This window comes from Dicentrarchus labrax, unplaced genomic scaffold (assembly GCF_905237075.1).
Source record: "Dicentrarchus labrax unplaced genomic scaffold, dlabrax2021, whole genome shotgun sequence".
Taxonomy (NCBI): domain Eukaryota; kingdom Metazoa; phylum Chordata; class Actinopteri; family Moronidae; genus Dicentrarchus; species Dicentrarchus labrax.
In genome coordinates, this window is record NW_026136723.1 from 1,979,608 (window position 1) to 2,000,141 (window position 20,534).

Consider the following 20,534-nt stretch of genomic DNA (forward strand, 5'->3'; position numbering starts at 1 on the left):
ATATATATATATATATATATTTTTTTTTTTAATTAAAGACTTAATATATTCATTGACTTGTTGCATCATCAAAACCTTATTTCAAACAACTTTCATGTAACCACTCTTTCCATTTCCTTCTGTTTGTCTCTCTCCTGTCTGAAGGTGTGAAGAACGCTGATGAGAACGAGCTGAAGGCCATCGCCTCTCCTCCTGAGGAAACTCACGTCTACAATGTGGCGGACTTCAGCGTGATGAGTGACATCGTGGAAGGCCTCACCAAGACCGTCTGCGAACAAGTGGAGAAGCTCGACAAGCAGCTCAAAGGTTTGAACAGCAGCTTGTTTCAGCTGAGTCATATCACAGGCTGATACCACAAAGACCCTGCAGCTTGTACTGTGATTACTCTGTTGATGCCATTGGTTATAATTATGACTGCTGGAGATCCCCAAGCAATAAAAACCCAGTCCCCATCTAATATAATGTAGCGGCATGCCCTAACGTTCATGAAACTTATATACACACATGCTGTTTGCCATTTTCTGATTGAGCAAACCAAGTTTTGATGTTTGCACATGAACAGTGTGAAAAGTGTTTGCCAGCCATTTGCTTGTACAGTATATATTTATATTTATATTTAAATCCAACACTTTCTCTTTCTCTGTGTGTGCAGGGGGTGGAGAACCTGCCCCCCCGCCCAACTCTGTGGCTCCGCCCCGTGACCTGGTGACATCTGAGATCACAGCTCGCAGTTTCCGGGTGACATGGACTCATGCACCGGGCCAGGTGGAGAAATACCGCGTGGTCTACTACCCAGCCAGCGGAGGACAGCCAGATGAAAAAGTTAGTAGCATTAAAGTTTTAAACATGAATACAATGATTTCATTGCAGTCTACATCTATTCTTTGGTTGTGACTCCAGGTGTGGCCCTCATGCTTCTTGACTCGGTTGTTAATAATACTTGTGAAGCTTGTTTTATAGTTATTCTGCCACAGTGAACAATACTTCCAGTTAATGCTGGAGTCCAAGCTTTTATTGGACTTGGCTAACACATTTTAAATGAATCCAATCAACTGGTTATTAAATGGTTCATCTGTTTCTCTGGCTCCCCATCAATGGCGAGAGGGGGTTTCCTTTTGTCACCTTAATTGGTGGAACTTTGTTCCTGATTTCCCAGCAGAGAGCAAACAAAATGCTGAGATATTGATGTAATGGCAGCAGTTTAATTAAGACTGCTCAGTTAATCCATTTGGGGTCAATTCTGCAAGTTAAATGAATTTTTGAAAGTGATTTTCATCAATAATGGCAACAAGTCTGCAGATTTAGCAGATCATAAAACCAAGCGCCTTCTCATGCTGCTCTATATTCTGCTGCATTACTTTAACTTCCATTGTGGCAGAACCACGAGATACCAGATATAAATCTAAAACAAATCCACATCTGCAGTTTGTGGTGCTATTAGAATTATGTTGTGTTATACTGATAGCTGATATTGTCCACTGCTTTCTATAATGCAGTACAATTCAAAAGCATCACAAACTGTCTTCTCCAAAAGGGTCATACAGTTAAATCAACATCTCTCTAAAAGGGTTTGAACAAAAACTGATTATAACCTTCGTACAGGGAGGATTTATTGCAGGCCTGTTGTATTAGACTGCCTTAGTTTTGGCTAGGTCGACCTGATAATCTGGTTAGGCTGTCACTTTTTCCAAAAATCACGAGTGAACGAATTTGACAAAATTATTTCAAAACACATGATACAACTGTGTGACACCACACAGGAAACACAACGCAAAGACTGTACTAAAGGATAAGTCACTCTTGCCACACCAATGGGCCAACGTATCTTTGCATATAAATCTTGCCATCTTATTGGTGATGGAATTTTTTCAAGCTTCTGGCAAGGATCCGGCTGAGGCTGAGCGTGCCGAATGTGCAGTCAGACCAGGTTGTACACTGGACATTGCGTGGGCGGCATGCTAACGTTAGTGTGAGTCCACAGATTCGTTGTTGTCGTGGAGTTTGACAGCTGCTTTGTATAAAGTCCACAGAAGAACACTGCTTCTCTTTCGAATAAAAAGTGACAGCGGATAGTGGATTCTGTAGGTGTTTCCCCAGGTGACGTACCTGCACAGCATCTTCAGGCGTATGACAACCTGTGCGGTCGATTGATTAAAACTTTGTTGGAAGTCTCCCTACCTATTTTACCACACATACAGCAGTGCTGTAATTTTCTGAGTTGTTATTTGTGTTTAGAAAGTTCCCTCTTATTTTTATCCAGTTTCTCTTTGATGTTTATTACAACTTGCAGCTGGAGCGGCCCAGTTTCCCCACAAGGAAAACTGAGGTTTCATCAAAGCTAATCTGATCTAGTTACACTCAATTTAAATCTCTTTGGAGAAGAGCTGAATGCCTACAGCAACATGTGGTGCATTTTTCAGCTGTGCAATATGCAGATGCCTAATCAACAGAGGCTTTTTGGATACTTTAATGCTTTCTGACATACAAAGTGCTGCTGTCTGTTACAAAGTGACTAAGAGCACAAATCAGATCAGAGCTAATTAAAGTTAGTTTTGAATAATAATGGTATCAGAGATTTTGGTCCCTGAGCACAAAGCTGGAATGAGTTACAGTTATTAACATGAACATTTAGAAACATGGGCTGCCTTTGTTTTCATTCCAGAATAATACTGAATAAGACTGTTAGATCTTTATTTTTGTATGTGAGGTAATACCTTAGCATCCAGGCTAACACCCGATATGATGTCTCTTTAAGGTTGTCCAGGGGACAGAAAACAGTGTGGAGCTGAACTACCTGAACTCCCTGACGGAATACCAGGTGGCGGTTTTTGCCATCTACCGCAGCTCAGCTAGCGAGGCACTGAGAGGAAGTGCTACCACACGTAAGTTTCTATGTTCACGAGGACATATTGAGGAATTGTTGGAGGGAGTGCGAGTGGTGGGAGAAATACAGTGAGGTGCAGTTTTGGCTTTAAGAGTCACAGTGGCAAAAGAGCAAGGACCTTTTCACCCCTCAACTTCCTGCAGTCCCTTGTGGAGAAATCCGCAAAAATTTCCACGGCATGCTGGGAAATGTAGTCCTTCCGCAATGTCTCACCCCTGTCAATCATCCTGCTGAACCTCTCTCAATGTGGAAGACCAACTCAGGTTTGACTTCTTCACTCTGCAGAAAAAATATCACTTTGATGACCTTTTCTTAGTCCACTTTCCCTCAACAGTCTACTTACTTAAAGTAGTACAACTGTATCACTGGGTTTAACATGAAGATACATTGGAGATGTTCAGCCCTAGCATACATGTTGGAGCGGTAGTCAGGCCCTGTCAGATCAGATGAGGAGTCTGTTGTGCACCAAAATCAGCAGAATTGTAAGTGTAGTTAGCATCTTTCATTTGTTTATGTTTTCTGTTTGCTTATTAGCTTGTAGCCGACACAGCGTCAGTGGTTGGGAAATATATAATATCTGCTACGATGTTACATTGCGTTCACATTGTTATTACGTGGTAGATAGTGGAAGGAAGCTCCAGGGTCCGGTTTACATCCAACAAGGAAATACCATGTTAGGTACCAAATCTATCTTGCCTGGGGTACGTTTGAATCTCAGATGTTATACCTCTGGAAGAAAAACACAGTTTTGGGGATCATCATAATTTCTTAATTTTCAACAGTTTTGGGACCTTTTAAAAATTCCAAGAGAGGTATGAACAGGAGGTACAAATACAAGTACACAAATTACCTAAACTGACCTAAAAGGCAGTGTAACCCCATTTTTTTAAAAAATAAACTTTCCCTTTGTTTTGCTCTAGAGGAATTGAAAGTATTGGAACAGCATATTCTCTGGAATTCAGTTCACAAGAAGACATGCATGGCGAGTACTTCACCGTTGAGCTACAGCAGCTTCGGTAAAAACACTGATCAACCAGCAGATATGTGTCGTACTACAATGGAAGACGCTGAATTTAGGCCATGAAAGCTACGCAGGTGTTCAATTATGCATTGAGTGCTGAGCCTCCACCTCTGACAGGACGCCTGTGGTGAGCTCTAATTCTGGTTGTGTTGCCTGAGGCCCCATCATGATGTCTAAAACACTGAACCAGAGCCTGGCAGGATTCTCTGGCCTCTTTCAGCCCTGCGCTCGCTGATGAATGACGGGGAATTCCTCCCTGTCGGTAGAGGATGAATGCTAAGTTGCGAGTCGACCTTGTAACAAAGTTAATGGGGTTTGGCTGCTGCTATTAGCTGCCACTGCTGGTTGAGCTGGACTGTCTGGCTAAGACAACAAATGAAACTTGACGCTAAATACTGATGGTGTGGTGCTTTGTGTGTGTGCCTTACAGAAAACAAAGGATGTAAAAAGAAGAACTGTATGAATGCGAAAGTTCATTAATATTGGTTTTTGAAGATATTTTGGACTAATATTTAATTTTAATTATGACTAAATTAATAGCACTTTAACCCACAAAGGCTTCCTGCTTCAATTAAGGCATAAAGTAGATGCGGCTATATGTTAAATTAAAAACAAATGTATCAAAAGCATAGATCCACAGTTATATCAGCAAATAAAATCTATAAGAAAATAACATTTAATTGCAGATACTGCCGTTTGTTTTTTGTTGCTGTAAGATCAGAGTAACCTAATGATACTGTCGGGCTGAAATATACTAGATTTAGTAAAACTCGGCTATTGGCCAGACCAGCTACTCAACAGAATACTGTGTTTGTGTCGTGCAGTGGCCCTGCCCATGGTGAACGACCTGGAGTTGTTTGAGATCACTCACAGCACCATGAGGGTCCGCTGGAAGACCGCTGCCGGGGCTTCTGGGTACATGATCCTGTACGCTCCACTGACTGAGGGAGATCCTGCAGACGAGAAAGAGGTGAGGAGGTTGTGTGTGTGTGTGTGTTGGTGTGTGTGGAGAGCAGGATTTAAAAAGGTGGACAAAATACTGTAAATTATAGACACATTGTTTCCATCATCGACATTTGTTCTTTTTATTTCATTTTTCGACACATCTGCCAAGTGTGCATTAGTTCCAGTAACACATACTGTAAGCACAAAATAGATATTTAGAATACAATACTTGTCACTGAATGGAGTTGCTAATGGTTTTACTTCTTCCACTTTATTGTTTAAAATGGAATAAGAGTGGTGACATGAATGGAAATGTCATTTATTGTTTTACTAATATCTGTAGGCAAGCAACAATATTACCATTAATGGGCTGGTTTCTGGTTGAACAGTTTGATAAATAGCCCTCTCTCAGAGGGAACGAGGAACAAAAAATCTGCTGTTTTACACAAAACACCCTCAAAAACTTGATGTTTTTATATATTGTGCAAAGAAGTGTTCAGAAGTCAAAGAAAACTGGAACAGAGTTGGCCTGGATGTAGGATCAGCTGCACCGGAACATCCAGTTATGTCTCACTGTTTGACAATCATGACAATCAACAGGTTTGAGTTTTGAGACATTTGCATAACAGAAGTTTTTGACTCTTTTTCAGTAGCAAAGCACCAACCAGTTTGGTGTCTGTCTTTCTGAATTGATTTCAAAGCTTGACCTTGCAAACACCTTTGGGGGGGGGATGACACACAAAGGGCCGCAGGTCAGATTTGAAATAATGGCCGCTACAGCAAGGACTCAGCCTTGGTACATGAGGCACCAGCTCTACCAGGTGAGCTATCCAGGCGCCCCATGACCAAACTTTTTAAAGCACCATAAAAATCAGATCATAATGATAGAGGAAACTAGTTGAGGCACAGCTCAAGGCAGCATAATAAACAGTGAAACAAACCCTGAGCAAACTTTCAGCTCCCTGTGGTGAAAGACCAAATATATACTGCATGAAGATGGACGACGTGTCTCCACTTCCTCCCACTGTACAAGAATTGATTCCAAAATATCCTGGATACTGGTGCTGCCATCTTGCACTGGTGATGTCATTTGGAGAGTCTGTGCAGTAGTATATGGGGTTGGAGCCACGGACACTTGGGTGGCTCAATCCCAAGGAGGACTCAGCTGTCAATCATGACGTTAAACCCCCTTTTAAAGTTTTTTTGTACTTAGATTCTTTTGTTTGGCCCACGTCCCATCTACTTGGGGAGCTGTTATGTTGTTCATCTTTATATGCAATCAATGTGCAAGCAAAAAGAAACCAGGGTATAAACCCGTTTTAAAACCTGTTAAATCAGCCAGTGTTGAAGATCAAAGGAAAGAAAACTTAATATTGAAAATGTGACACACTTGTAGACAGCCACACACTATGACAAGCATCAACAGGTAAAAAAAAACATCATAAACCAAACTGCAAATAAAGATTAAAACATGCTGGTCGATGACAGGTAAAATCAGCACGATTCAGAAGAGACAGACGAGGTAGAGGAGGAGAGGTATGAAGGGCACAGCCAGCCGTCTGTATCCCTCCCTTTCCCAATGGACCTCATTACTACTGCCGTCACATTCCCCTCCAGGCAGAAAGTGATAAAAACAATTTAGTGAGGAATTCAGAATCAGGATGGATGCTTTCCAGTGGTGAGGATAAGCCTGGCTCTGAGGCACTACTGTCAGAGCCCGGGCTTGGCTGGCTCGTGCTCGTATGGCTTCCACTCATGAGCCATGTGGGGACTCGTCTGGGCCAAAGCCAGAGTCAAATCCAGTCCAGTTTGACTGAGAAAAGAGCTTCATCCACACAGTTCAGAGGAAAACTCTTTACAGAGCAGCAGTGGGCTTCATACAGACAGAACCCAAGAGAGAGTGAACACTCAAATTCAAAGATGTGAACAGCAATAGGGAGATCTTTTGATAGGGATTTGACTGAAATGGGCTTTGAAGACCCATGTTCCTAAAGCTGACTATTTTCCTGCCAACAGAAAACAAAAGTGATTCAGTGTGTATGACACAATCACAGAATGACCTTCCTGTCAGAGAAGAAGTGCCTCTCCTCAAACCAACACATCATTTCAGTATTGTGTTCCAACTTTGCTCTCACACTACAAAGTTAGAGTATAAGTCTGAAATGTAACTTCTGATGTTTGTGTCAGTGAAGATTTTGATAGTTGTTTTTAATTAAGGAGATGAATATTATTAAAGAGAACATGTGCGTGATTGACAGGTATCTCAGCCTGTCACAGTCAGCTGTGTTGGTTGCCACTTACACATTCATCCACTGCTCCACCCTGGCTTCCTCTTACTTCCCATTTTAACCCCAAATTAAGATCTTTGGCTCCTATAAATGACAAAGATGCAGGCAAGCAGGAACATCATACATTGACTTTAAATGAAAGGTGATTTCACTGAGTCTGTGGTCTGAAGCTGCACTTAGACCATCATGACGCATTGCAACTCAGACTATTGGACAGGGAACTGATATCAGCCTAACACAGCAGTCTAACTTTTATTGTGTGTTTGTATCTGTCTATAACAGAGTGCACAACAGCACCGGGGCAAACCAACATGCTTTTTATTGCTGCATCATACTGCTTTATGTATGTGAAAGCCAAAACAAAATGTTTAATATCCAAACACTAGTGATGTTGGGAGTTCCACAGTCCAATTTAGATATGTTCACATTATAATCCACGATAAGACGATCTGTTAAACATTGCTATTTGGACATCCATAGTACAAGAAAGTGGAACCAGGCCAAAAATAGATCTAAATATACTCAAATGAAAAGGGAAACTCTGGATGTATTTAATAATAATTTCATTTCAGCTCAATCAGTAATAAAGTAACTCTGGAACATGAATGGCTTCATGTCTGCAGTATATTTTAAGACAGTATTGAAATCTCTGTCTAACATTTTGCATCAGTTATGAAGTGACTCCTAAAATTTGGCAGTGCATCTTATTTCTCTCAGGCTCCGAAATAAAAACAATTTATTAATGGGAAGCAGATGGACAAACATTTGTCAGTGCCTCTGTTCTGCCAGAGTTTTCAGTTTTGTCTTTGGCAGAAGGTGAAAGATGGCGAAGTTCAAGGTTTGTGGCCATAGTGCGTTAACAGTAGTAGTATAGAAGTTAGCGGTAAGTATAGTAGCTGAGCTAAATGTTGTAGCTCAGAATGTGAGGCACATAATTATGATGAGCCCGATGGGTCCCACCCGCTCAAAGCAAGAGGCTCAGCCACATTCAGAAGTCATGTTACGCAATCACAGCTTGATTCTCTGCTTGTCTGGACAGGACTGTGGATTGATGGAGGGATGATATGCAGAGAGGTATAATAGATGTGGACAAGATAAGACGGTGGCGAGGGAGATAAAGATGTCTGTTTGACACACTGTATCCTCTTTCTGCTAAATGCACATACCTTCATGCTGTGTGTGCTGTGTGAGTGCAGGTGAAAGTGGCGGACTCAGTGAACGAGGTGGAGCTAGAGGGACTGACTCCAGCCACAGAGTACACTGTGACGGTGTACGCTATGTACGGAGAGGAGGCCAGCGACCCGATGACCAGCCAGCAGACCACATGTAAGTCTCTCTCACACACAGAGAGAGTCTGTTAATTCATAAATCTGTTAACTAATAAATCATTAGCCCATTCCCTAAAATTATAATTGCACCCTCAAATGATTCCCAAATGCTCCGTCTAAGTGCTTAATTCATTCCCTCAATTTAACAATGAAGTGAAGTTACAGATGGTTGGGGCTAATGGGTCAGTTTGAGAGGAACACCATGAGTGTTAGCAGCAGCTGTGTCACAATACATTGTAATAAACAGCTCCATAGAAAGATCTGTCCTGCAGTTTCTGCTGTCCACACACACCGATTTAAAGTTCTTGGATCTAATACGGATTTTGAGTTGATTATGTACTGAGATTCATGGATTCACGTTACATTTTAGCTGTTAAACACAATCTGGTGTTATCTCAACATCCCTTAAATTTGTTGTGGGAGATGTTGACAGATCATATCACCATAAATATGTGATGATAATGTGAGCGTCATCCAGGTCATAAAAAACCCCTCAGACTCTTGGTTGATGAACTCCTCGTGGCAAAAATTTCAAAGGATGTGTGTAAGTCATTTTATCAAACAATGCCAATCACTTCAGGCTACAAATGAATTAAGTGAAGGAACCATTCAGCACAAATATTTATTTATGGGCTCTGTCATCTGCTTACATAAATAGCATTTGTATGTCATGTTTGTACATGTTTTTCTTTCACATTCCTTTTAAGGTTTTCTAACAGGTTTACAACGAAGGCAACATCTCTGTATGTTCTGGAATAACAAGCATCTGCGCTTTACATAAAATATTACTGAGATGAAAATCACTGCTACTAATTCATCTCTGGAAATTGGCCTCACCATGTTTTACTTAAACCTAATCCTAACCTTAAACCTAAAACAAAGTTTTAACCGTTTGAACAGTCCTTTGAAAAAGTGAGGACTGGACAAAATGTCCTCACTGTCGTAGTATGAAGGTCATTTTGGTCCTCACATAGATAGAAATACAAGAGCACACACACTGACTCATAAATATGAACATCACTGTGGAACCATCAATAAGCTCTACTAGCTGTTGATGAAATTCAATTTCATTAAATTCCTGACAGATTTTATGACCCTCTGAACTCTCATCATATTTCAAACCACAAGCCATTTAGACTTACTCACAGCTGTTTGATGGCCTGTAAGAAGGAAACCACACATCTCCCAAAAGACTGCTGTTTATGTAAGAAGAGCACTTGTTTTAAGAAATCTTACAATGAATTTTAGGCAGTTTCTAAAGATCTGGAGTGTCATGGGAATCAATGAAAACACAGGGAAGAGGAAGCAGCTTCTTTCTCCAAACACTACAGCAGCTAATTTCTCTGATTAGCGCTCACTCTGCTTGAAGTTGTTCTAATCAGTCAAATCAGCTGCTGCAGTTACGCTGATTTTTCATTTGCCAAAGTGTTTGCATGCAGTTACGTGGCTTTTCCAGGACAGCTGCAGCATGTTCTAGTCAAGTCCCGGCACGTTTTCTGCCCCGAAAAACTGGCAACCAGCAATGCCAAAATCACTGCATGGCACCGACTTCCAGCTTCCCCTCGCAGTGCTATTTCTTGCACCTTACTCTCACTTTTGAAGAGTTTTGAGGCCTTGACGAGTGTACCTCCCCTCTTCGCCTTCCCCAAATCACCACCGTGCTCACTAATTAACGTTTTATGAAGTCTGCTTTAAGGTCTGTGGCCTGTGGCTTTAAGTCAGGGCATGTTTATGTCTTTATGATGCGTGAAGGCTTTGAATGCAGGTCAGATAAGGACACTGGTGGCTGTTGAGGGAGATGGTGGTTGTTTTTGGGGTGGCTTGAGGTCTCTCAAATGACTTTTCATGGTAAAATGACTTTCCTTCATCCATGCAAGCAGGGCTTCGTGCCTTCCACCCACCCATCCAGACATATTTTGTTTTGTCAGTCGTACATTATGTTGACTGCTCATTTCTCCTTATGTGTATTTAATCATTCATTCATTAATTACTCCTGAAAAAACCCAATCTGTTTTTGTTTCTGTTGATTAGTTGCTATCATGCAGTGATTATGTCTGGAGTGAAGAAGGGGTACATGACGTCATCTTATTTGTATTTTGCAGCATTCAGACTTTTTTGGAAAACCAAATCGATTTAGTTTATTTGCAGTTTTCTGTAGTGCATTAATCACCAGCTAGTGGTCAAAATTTTTCCTAATTTCTTGTTTTCTGTTACAGCACATGATGCATCTGGGCATGTAGGAGATGAGTTTAATGTGCTTTTCACTCAGCCTGTTTGTTCATAATCATTCAGACCCCATCTCTCTGCCTTCAGAAGTCCCTCGTCCCTCAATTCATGCAGTTATTTCACAGCTTTTCTTCTTTCATTGTCGGCAAAACTAGTTTTAATGATTGTTGCAGTGAAAAGAGGGCACCACAGCTGCTGAGAAAAGACCTTTAATAAAAAAAAAAGCAGCATGATGGAGAATAAAGTAAAAAATACTCTTCGCAAAGTCAGACTTCATATTGGCTGGGATGACTACAAGCATCTAACTAAGTTTTGCACTTTGTAGATACACAGTTCAAAAGCAGATGACAAGGGCAGACAACATGCAGTAGAAATATAGATTATTAGATTATTATTAGGCTAATAATCAAAATCTTCACTTCATTATTCAGTGTGGTCTCATGTTTATGTTTGTTTATTTTTGCTTTGGATGTTTGAGTAGCTAGACAGACTTTATGGTAGATTTTATAGCTGCGTCAATCTCATCCTCAATCATTTTCTGGCTCTGGCATAAGAAGATGAGATCACGATTTTTAAAACAGTCTCCAAAGCTCTGATTGACTTGTTTTTTTAACTGGGGGAAAAGCAGTGAGTGAAGACAACAGCAGACCTTCTGTGTGTGAATCACAGTGATTCACTCAACACTGCATTCATCCATACTTTTATTTAAGAATAAAGAAATGAACCACTGGTTTTCCCATTTTGGACCTTAGTGGTTTGGGCATTTGAGGAGTGGTTGCATCAGCCCTTGCCAAACACACCACTTTTCTGCCTTCTTGGAGTCAAATCTGTTCTACCAGCTGGACTTACAAAGACACGGTTTGGATTAGCTCCTGCAGACTTCCTTAATTCAGCCAGGGTTGTACTAAGGAACTGGGAAAATACAAGCACATATTGGACTGGATTAAACTCATGACTGTTACAGACTCATACGAGTTAATCCAAGCCTAACCACTGAAATGTGGGGTAGCTGCTTCATCAGATGTATTAATGGTGGGGCTCATTAGATAGCAATGTATAATATAAAGCCTTAATGTATATCATACTTTCTTACCTGTAAACCACTAAGTGAAAACTATGTTTCATACTGTAATGTCGCAGGATGTTTGACATATTATAAAAACTTTAAATTACAAATAAATGAAGAAAGAATGAAAGAAATATAATCCTTCTTATAAAACGTATACATTTCTTATTCTTCTTAAAACTTCTTAGGGAAGGCTGACATTTAGAGCACATGGGTCATTGGATATTTTTATGGATATTTTTTATATGGACACATAAATTCAGAAACTTTAGAGATGTACCTATCTCTAAACTTTTTAATTTCCCATCCTCCTCATTCCTGTACTGACCCTGGTACGACCTACAGTAAAAGCAGAGGCAGTCTCTCCCTCCCTTCTTCTCTCCCTCTCTTTCTCTCTGCTGCTTTGTCTTTATTCTGACCCCTGGTATAATTGAGGTGAAGCAATGGTGGGCACTATCAGGATTTTTTTTTTTTTTAAAGAAAACTGATCAGTAATTCTAAGCATAAAAGTTTCCGAGCCTCTGAGAGTGAATCAGATTCCCCGGCTGAATTAAAAAAGTGAGGCTTTTTTAGACCCTTGCAGTACCTCCAGGGGGGAGAGACAGAGAGAACAAATGAAAGAGAGAAGTTGAAGCAGAGCCGAGGGAGGGTGAGTGATGTAGTGAGGTTTTGTCCACTTTATAATTAAAATAGTCGAGTGCACTAACCCTGGTTCAAAACCCCATGAGTGTGTGTGTGAGTGTGAAATCACTTACCAAATCAAAACTCAACTAACCTTTGACCCCTGATAAGAGCAGCTCTGTGGCAGCTACTGTTTCTGTTCTTATCGAGGCTCGGCTGTGTTTTTGTGTTTACGTTCTGTGTTCCTACTGCTGATATCATCAGATGAATGAGCGTGAACACGATTACAAATACAATATAAATCAATCCAGTACATTCCAGATAGGGATTGATTAATGATCATTTCTGAGGTGGTGTGTTTGATTTTAATCAAGACTCATAATTTTCATGTTCACTTTATCTTTAGTTGCTCATAAACAAGAGTGAGCAGCAAAAGGAAACTTTTTGTGCCTTCGCTTTTTTTATTTTCAACATTTTTGTTGTTCATGTGGTATGAACCAATCACAGAGCAGCTGGGAAACAAGCGTCCTGTGTTCACTTTATCGTCACCACCTTCCACATCTTAAGAGCAGAGTGCAAAGTAATTAAGTATTAAAATCTATAGCATAGATTGGATATGGAAGTTTACTACGTGTCTCATCTTTCTCCTCCCACCTCAGTGCCACTGACCCCGGCGAAGAACCTGCGTTTCTCAGACGTGGACCACAGTTCCGCCCGGCTCACATGGGACTCCACCTCCAGGAAGATCAAAGGCTACCGCATCATGTACGTCAAGACCAACGGAGTCCAGACCAATGAGGTGAGAGGATTCTGCAGGGCTCAGCCAATGGGAGCAGAGCTTACAAACCTTTTCACAGCTGTGACATACCTCTGCTGAGCCTGAACAGAGAGTTGTTCAGTTCTCATTACTGACATCAGTGTTCAGAAACAAACCATCACACTTACACCTGGTCAGAGTTTCTGCACTGCGGACCAAACTTCTCAACACGATCCAGGCTGCACATTTTGGCATGAAGAACAAACCAAACCACACAAAATGTAAAAAAAAACATGTTTTGTTTCTACAGGTGGACGTTGGCCGCGTGACAACCTGGTTCCTAAGAAACTTGACCTCCCTGACGGAGTACACAGTTGGTGTCTTTGCCATCTACGATGAGGGACAGGCTGAAGCTGTGACTGACAGCTTCACCACAAGTAGGAACTGATATTATTATTATACAGGAATTGTTATAATATGTAATAAATGTTGTGTCAAAGTTAAATAGCAATTAGGTATTACAAGTTACAACATAAGCTGTCTTTTCTATTGTTACCATAACCATTAATGTGTATATGTGTGTGTAGAGACGGTCCCAGACCCGCTGGATCTGAGGAGCAGTGACGTCTCCACAGACAGCTTCAGGGTGTCATGGCAACACCCAGCGTCTGATGTGGTTCTGTACCGACTCATCTGGACGCCCACCGATGGAGGAGACAGTGAAGAGGTGTGTGTGTGTGTGTGTGTGTGTGTGTGTGTGTGTGTGTGTGTGTGTGTGTGTGTGTGTGTGTTCATGTTTTTACATACGCAAATGGTTTAGGGTCAGAGAATGCAATTTATAAATAAATAGTTATGTTATATTCAGTTGTACAATTGTATAATTCATTAAAGTGCAATAAAATACATTGAGATTTTATTACACATACAGATGATTGCGTATTGCATAAGCTGAAGGGGGAACACGAAATTCCCTGACTCTTGTCAACATTTAACAAACTCAAAAAAAGATATCAGGTCAAGTGTTGTGATGGCCATCTGTGCATTTATTGATTTCCTTCTACTTACACCTGTTCAGGTAGCAGTCCCACAAGGCTGCACTCATTTTGGCAGCTTGTAATAGATATCACATTGTTTTTCTCACTACCGAACAGCCTATGACCTAAAGCGAGGTCTGAAGTGTAGGTGGTCCGGTAAATTGAGAGCTTCTCTTTCAGCGTCAGCTTTCTCTACAATGTCTGCATTGTTTGCCCTCACTAGTGAACAAGATCCTGAGATACTTGAACTCCTTCTCTCTCTCTGGGGGTAATAACTTGAAGAGAGCTTTCCAGTCGAGCACCATCGCCTCAGACTCAGTATGCCCAATGTGGTTTGATTAAATTACTGATTTTCTTTTTCTTTCTGTATTATTTCATCACAAACATCATGTTTCACTGTTGTTGCTTCTACTTTTTATTTCAAATGTCAAAACAACAGTAAGCCAAGGTCCTCACAACTACTGCAATACAGACATGTATCACTGTATGCTGTCTCTGTCTTTTGTCTCTTTTACTTATTGTTGATTAAAAAAAATAGATACATGTCTTATCTCACATGAATCAGATGATTCAATTAAGGTACAAAATTAAGCAGAGGTGAATATAAAAAGATAAAAATCAACTCTCTCCGGGAGATTATCTCAGGGATGATAATCCCAAAAGCAAGACATATGTTATCAGTTTCTTCACCTGTTGGCTTTTGTCTCTCTCTTGATCTTTACGTCTACCTGTCTGTGTCTTCATGCAGGGATGTAACATTAAATATAAACGTGTGTTTTGCTGCAAATAAATTACAGTACAGCTTAAATGAGATGCTACTTGCTGTTATGTAGAAAATGGTTAGTTCTTGTCAACTCTCAACATAGAAATGTATTTACCTCTTCTGTATACATCTGATTATGTCACTGACTTTATATCTATCCATCTAACACAAGTCTCCATCCCTCTGTTTTAGGTTCTGGTGAACGGAAACATTAACACCTACCTGATAAAAGGACTCAGCCCCTCATTAGAATATGAAGTCCTCCTTGCTGCAATCTACAGTAACGAGGTTGAGAGTGACGAGGTGATCCTCGTAGAGACCACCGGTAAATTAAATGTCACTACAGCTGATTCTTCTGGGCTTCCAACTGTCCTCATGTGTCTATAAAGTGCACAGAACCAGTTATATGTTTGGTTTGGCTTCTTTGCCAACTGTTGTACTTTCTTTATGTCATATATTTTCTGTTCTTATGTCAGTCGGAGGAGGACATAATTTTTCGGATTGAAAAAAACTTCAAATAGGATCCTTTAAACTCTTTATTGAACATCTCTTTCATCAAGCAGATCAATAAATATTTTCTTTAATTTTCAGTTGAAAGAACAACCACGGTTGCTACGACAACCACCACCACAGAAGGTAAATATTTCATTCCAGCTGTGGTGATGAATCTTTCCTCTCCACCTCTTCCTCATGTTCAACCTTGCCCATCATCCTTGATCCATTATTTCATCCTAATAAATCCTCCTGCTCTCCTGCCCCCCCTTTCAGTGATGCCATCTAACTGTTGGCTGTGTGTTTATGTTCCCCGATATCTGGAATACATTATGTATCACTGTTAGACCCTTCTGTTGCATGAAATCATAATGGTCGAGGACCTTATACCGATTAATTCTGCTGATGAAAGTAATCATTAGTTGCAGTAATATGTAAATTAAATATTTTTATGTTTGGGGTAAAAATGTGTGTTGTGTTATGTGAAACCTTGTAACTTCCAACTTATGCTAGGGAAAACTCGGATTCAAGATAAAGAAAACATCAGGTAGTAAATATCTCATTACAAGTTTTCTGGCGCTGTTTCTTTGATAGCGTTTTAGATCTGCAGACAGATGGTGTATCATCATGAAGGTTGTCGGATATTTTGCCACGGAAACCTTCTCAGCAGAACCTTGAGTAAATTAAATGCCAAAATTATGGCTTCTTGATATAATCAGTTTCTCTGATACAGGTTGACAGTTTTGTGCTTCAGTGAGTTGATGTGTGACTCCGTGACCTGCAGTATGATTTTTCTTCTTTCTCTGATCCTGCAGCTCCTCGTTTCGGGGTGAAGAACATGAGGATCGATGAGGAAACCACCTTCAGTATGCGGGTGGCCTGGCAGGCTGTCGACTCGAGGAATGTCCGACATTATCGACTGAACTACATCAGTGCCAAAGGAGACCGAGCAGAGGAGACGGTAAGACAGAAAGAGAGAGACTGCTTTATTTAACCTGTTTTTTCATGAAAATCAGCATTATAACTCTGGACAGAGGGCTGTCTGCGCTTGTTCAGTGTCCCGAACAGTAACACCGTGAAGGCCCTATTGAAACTGCTCGGGCTATTATTATTATTTTCATACCAAATGAATCGCATTTTTTGAGACCTTAACATGCTCGAAAACTTTGCACAAAATTCAGTGGTAGCGAAAATTTAAGTATTCTTTTGGTCCTGTACATGCAAAATGGCTTAGGCATGCTCCCCAGAATCAGCCCCGACAAGTGCGACCGACATGTATGAAAATTGGTACACACGTGTATCGTGATCAGACAAGCAAAAAAGCCTCTTTGACCCATACCCCAAACCCAACAGGAAGTCTGCCATTTTGAACTTTTCTGCGATATTCCACATAGTATTTTAATGAACTCCTCCTATGGAATTGATCGGATCGAATCCAAATTTAGTAGGTGCATTCTAAAGACCATCACAAGTATGCAGCAAAACTAATCCATGCATTTGTTACTTCTAGGCTGGATTACTGCAACTCTTTATTATCAGGTTGCCCCAATAAGTCAATTTAGACGCTCCAATTAATTCAGAACGCTGCAGCACGAGTACTGACAGGAACTAGAAAAAGAGATTACATCTCTCCTGTACTAGCTTTTCTGCACTGGCTCCCTGTAAAATGTAGAATAGAATTTAAAATCCTCCTCCTCTCTTCATGGTCAGGCTCCTTCATATCTTAAAGAGCTCATAGTACCCTATTACCCCACTAGAACACTACGTTCTCTGAATGCTGGGCTACTTGTGTTTCCTATAGTCTCTAAAAGTAGAACAGGAGCCAGAGCCTTCAGTTACCAAGCACCTCTCCTGTGGAACCAGCTTCCAGTTGTGGTTCGGGAGGCAGACACCCTCACCACATTCAAGAGTAGGCTTAAGACGTTCCTCTTTGATAAAGCTTATAGTTAGGGCTGGATCAGGTGAGTCCTGAACCAGCCCTAAACTCTGCTGCCAGTGCTAGTGCTAGAAACACTCAGGACAGCCAAACCTTCGTCTGTCACATTTCTGGCTGTCAGGGCTTCCTGTCTCCGGATGAAGTCAGCAACGCACTTGGAGTTTATTTCCAGGATAGGAATCCCAAGTTTGCCGAGTTCAGTGTGGTCCACAGTCACTCTCTGCTGCACACGCTGGTACATGTTGGTGTTCTGATGCTTTGGTTTCGGAGATGTTTTGAAATTCTGATTGTCATCGATGAACTTCAGTACATCAGGGTTATCTGTGTCATTTAAGCCACCTGCTCAGTTACAGATGTAATTTGTTCATGTTGGATCTCAGAACTTAATTCTATTTAAATGTTAATGATTTATTTTTTGAAGGAACACACAAAATAATCTAATATCACCCACAGACACATCTCCATCCACTCCTACTTTATATCCACTGTTCCATACATTCCAAAGTTTCTCCATAAAAGAGTTAAATACAGTACTGTCACAGAAATTGATGAAGCTTCAGAAATGAGAATTCCTTTGTATGTTTTGATGCTTTTTTGGCGGGGTTTCTGAATCGCCTTCGGAATTGATTGTAGCTGCTTTGAAATCCATCTGAAGCCCCCAGGCGTGATTACTAAAGTGATTCAGTACAGGAAATTGAAATAATAACTGTGTAATAACTGTAGCCAATGGAAAGTTTTGAGATAGAGTATTGGATTTGTACTGTACAAGGTAGAAAAAGGAAGATGTTGATTGAAAGAAAGCCAAATGTGTCAATCTTCAACAGAGTGAATGAGATTATTGATGAAGATGAAGGCGGGCCTTCCGATTAAAAGTCCTCCGTGGAGAGAAAGAGGGAGGGAGACAAAGACGGTGTTGTTGAAGTCGATGGCAGACCTTCAGAGTCTAGTCAAGAGGAAGAGGAGGAGGAGGAGAGAAGGAGATGCAGATAATGATGATGAAAACAGTGGCAGATCTTCAAAGAGTTTGTTTCAGAAGAAAGAGAGAAAGAGAGAGAGAGAGAGAGAGAGAATGGCAGGTCTTCACACTAATGAGCCACAACAGACAGAGAGCGACACTGATGCAAAAACATGGAAATGTACTTTGTGTGTCTACATGCCTGTGTGACGGGCAAACATTAAGAGACAAAATAGATGTTGATTTGATGGCCTGAAGTGCCAGAATAAAGGTTGAGATGTCTGCTGTCATTTAAACCTGCATCAGGAACTTAATATCTTCTTCAATATCAGTTCAGTCATCTGTGGATATTTAATACATAACAAAAAAAGAATTTTTGAATGTTGATAGTTTTATGGCTGTTGTAAATGTATGGGTATTTTAATGTTAATATAAGTAAGTATAGTATAGTATATAGATAGTATAAGTTGTTATATATAAGATTAAGATATTAACATAGCAGCAAACAACTATTAGCTATGTGAAGAGATAGTGGAGAGAATGATGTCACACTACCTGTGTTGTTATCACAGCGTCTCTCTGGTTTGTTTACAAATGAGGTCCGACCGCACGTACATGTGACTCCAACAGAGTAGAGTAACTGCTGTTTGTCTCATCTACATCTGTGAATTAAGGATTTATTTTGAAAAAGCAGAGTTTGTGATTGCTGGAACAGTGGAAAGACTAACAAAGACAAGGTCAAATTACTGGTTTTGTCTATGAGGTCTGGTCGGCTGTTGCGGCCATTGATTTGGGTTGAGATGCTGGTGCTTTGGTGCGACATCTAGTCATCATAAAACACACACACACACACACACACACACACACACAGTCAGTAGTAGTATTACTTGTATTACTTGTATTACTGGAGCTAGACTCTCCTATTCTATCCTTTTTTTTCTATTTATTTGTGTTCTTGTAGTAACCATTAGTAGTAATCAATACCTCTATCAGTAAATGTGGGAATTTACATATGCATCGTTTCCAAATCCATGTTTTTTGTTACATAGTGGAGTGTGTACTGTATGTCAGGTTAACAAGTGTGTGTGTGTGTGTGTGAGTGGTGTAGCGTGCCACTACACTGGTAGCCGCTGTGTGTCAGCAGGCGACTCTGGCCACAGGTCCCACATCAGCCTTTTCATCCTGACAATAAAGAGCCGCCAGCTGCCCGCACCGACGGCTTGTTAAATGAGATCTCTTATCAAAGTGCGAACAGCTGTGGGCTCTGTTTGGCAATCCGGTCAGGTTATGAATCACCAAGTGCTGCACTCAATAGCTACCATTTAGATGTCTATCTTCTGGGGGGGGGGGGGATCTGGCAGGCTTCCTCTACTGCTTTGTTCAAAGTAAGTTTCATTCTGTGGCTTCTGCCTGCCAAGAAAGGGACACCAGCCATTAAAAAGAAAAATCTGAAAGATAACTCATTTACATGTGATTGATTTCTGGGTGGCATGTATTCCACTTCATCTTCACTGATGGAACTGGGTCTAAAAACTGCTAATAACTTTAAAAATTTGGCTCAGTAGTTGTAATCAAATCATATCAGATGTAATTAAATTACAGATTTTATGCAGCACTTTCATGCAAAGTGCTTTTAATTTCAAACACTTCAGCATCATAAAATCAGACAAGAAAAAAGGTGTTTAACATAATAAAGCAAACAACATGACGCCATAACCACTATCTTTTTGCTGTGTTGCTTCTCTTGGCTTCCCTGCGACCTTTGACCCCTTTAATATAAGGAAACCAGTATACAGTTCTTGGATGATAGGATTAGTCAGTAAGTATGTGCCATTGAAAGCCTTTTGGCCCTTTCAGGTTTTAAATACCTCAGATACAGATATGCGATGCAAAGTCTGCATGTGTCCATGTGTGCATGTGTCCATGTGTCCATGTGTGCATGTGCATAATGGACAGATGCTCTAACTGGATTGAATCATCTTCTCTTACTGGTTTAAGTGTGGAGGAAACAATTTGAACATGTTCTTCAAATTTAAGTTAATTTGTTTTTCAACAGCACAGTGGTTGATGTTCTCTAAAGTCCAAAACTTTCTCTTTGGAGTGCTTTTGTTTCCGTCTTATTGCCTTTCTGACATTTGGAGAATGGTTATTGTTATTACCAACTCTGCACAATAGTTTGAGATTAGTTTTTTCTTTTGTCCCTGAAACTTCCTGATTT

General features: G+C 40.6%; 1 protein-coding gene across 5 annotated transcripts in view; it reads left to right on the top strand.

Annotated features, from left to right (window-relative positions):
* Positions 1–20,534, top strand: part of LOC127357398 (collagen alpha-1(XIV) chain) — a 179,159-nt gene that overhangs the window by 49,821 nt on the left and 108,804 nt on the right. For all 5 annotated transcript variants that reach the window (XM_051389573.1, XM_051389574.1, XM_051389578.1 and 2 more), the window contains 11 exons: positions 145–306; positions 653–822; positions 2,756–2,882; positions 4,730–4,875; positions 8,335–8,464; positions 13,039–13,178; positions 13,447–13,573; positions 13,724–13,863; positions 15,126–15,258; positions 15,525–15,569; positions 16,241–16,386. In XM_051389573.1, coding sequence (XP_051245533.1) covers positions 145–306; positions 653–822; positions 2,756–2,882; positions 4,730–4,875; positions 8,335–8,464; positions 13,039–13,178; positions 13,447–13,573; positions 13,724–13,863; positions 15,126–15,258; positions 15,525–15,569; positions 16,241–16,386 — 1,466 coding nt within the window. The remainder of the gene's footprint in view (positions 1–144; positions 307–652; positions 823–2,755; positions 2,883–4,729; positions 4,876–8,334; positions 8,465–13,038; positions 13,179–13,446; positions 13,574–13,723; positions 13,864–15,125; positions 15,259–15,524; positions 15,570–16,240; positions 16,387–20,534) is intronic.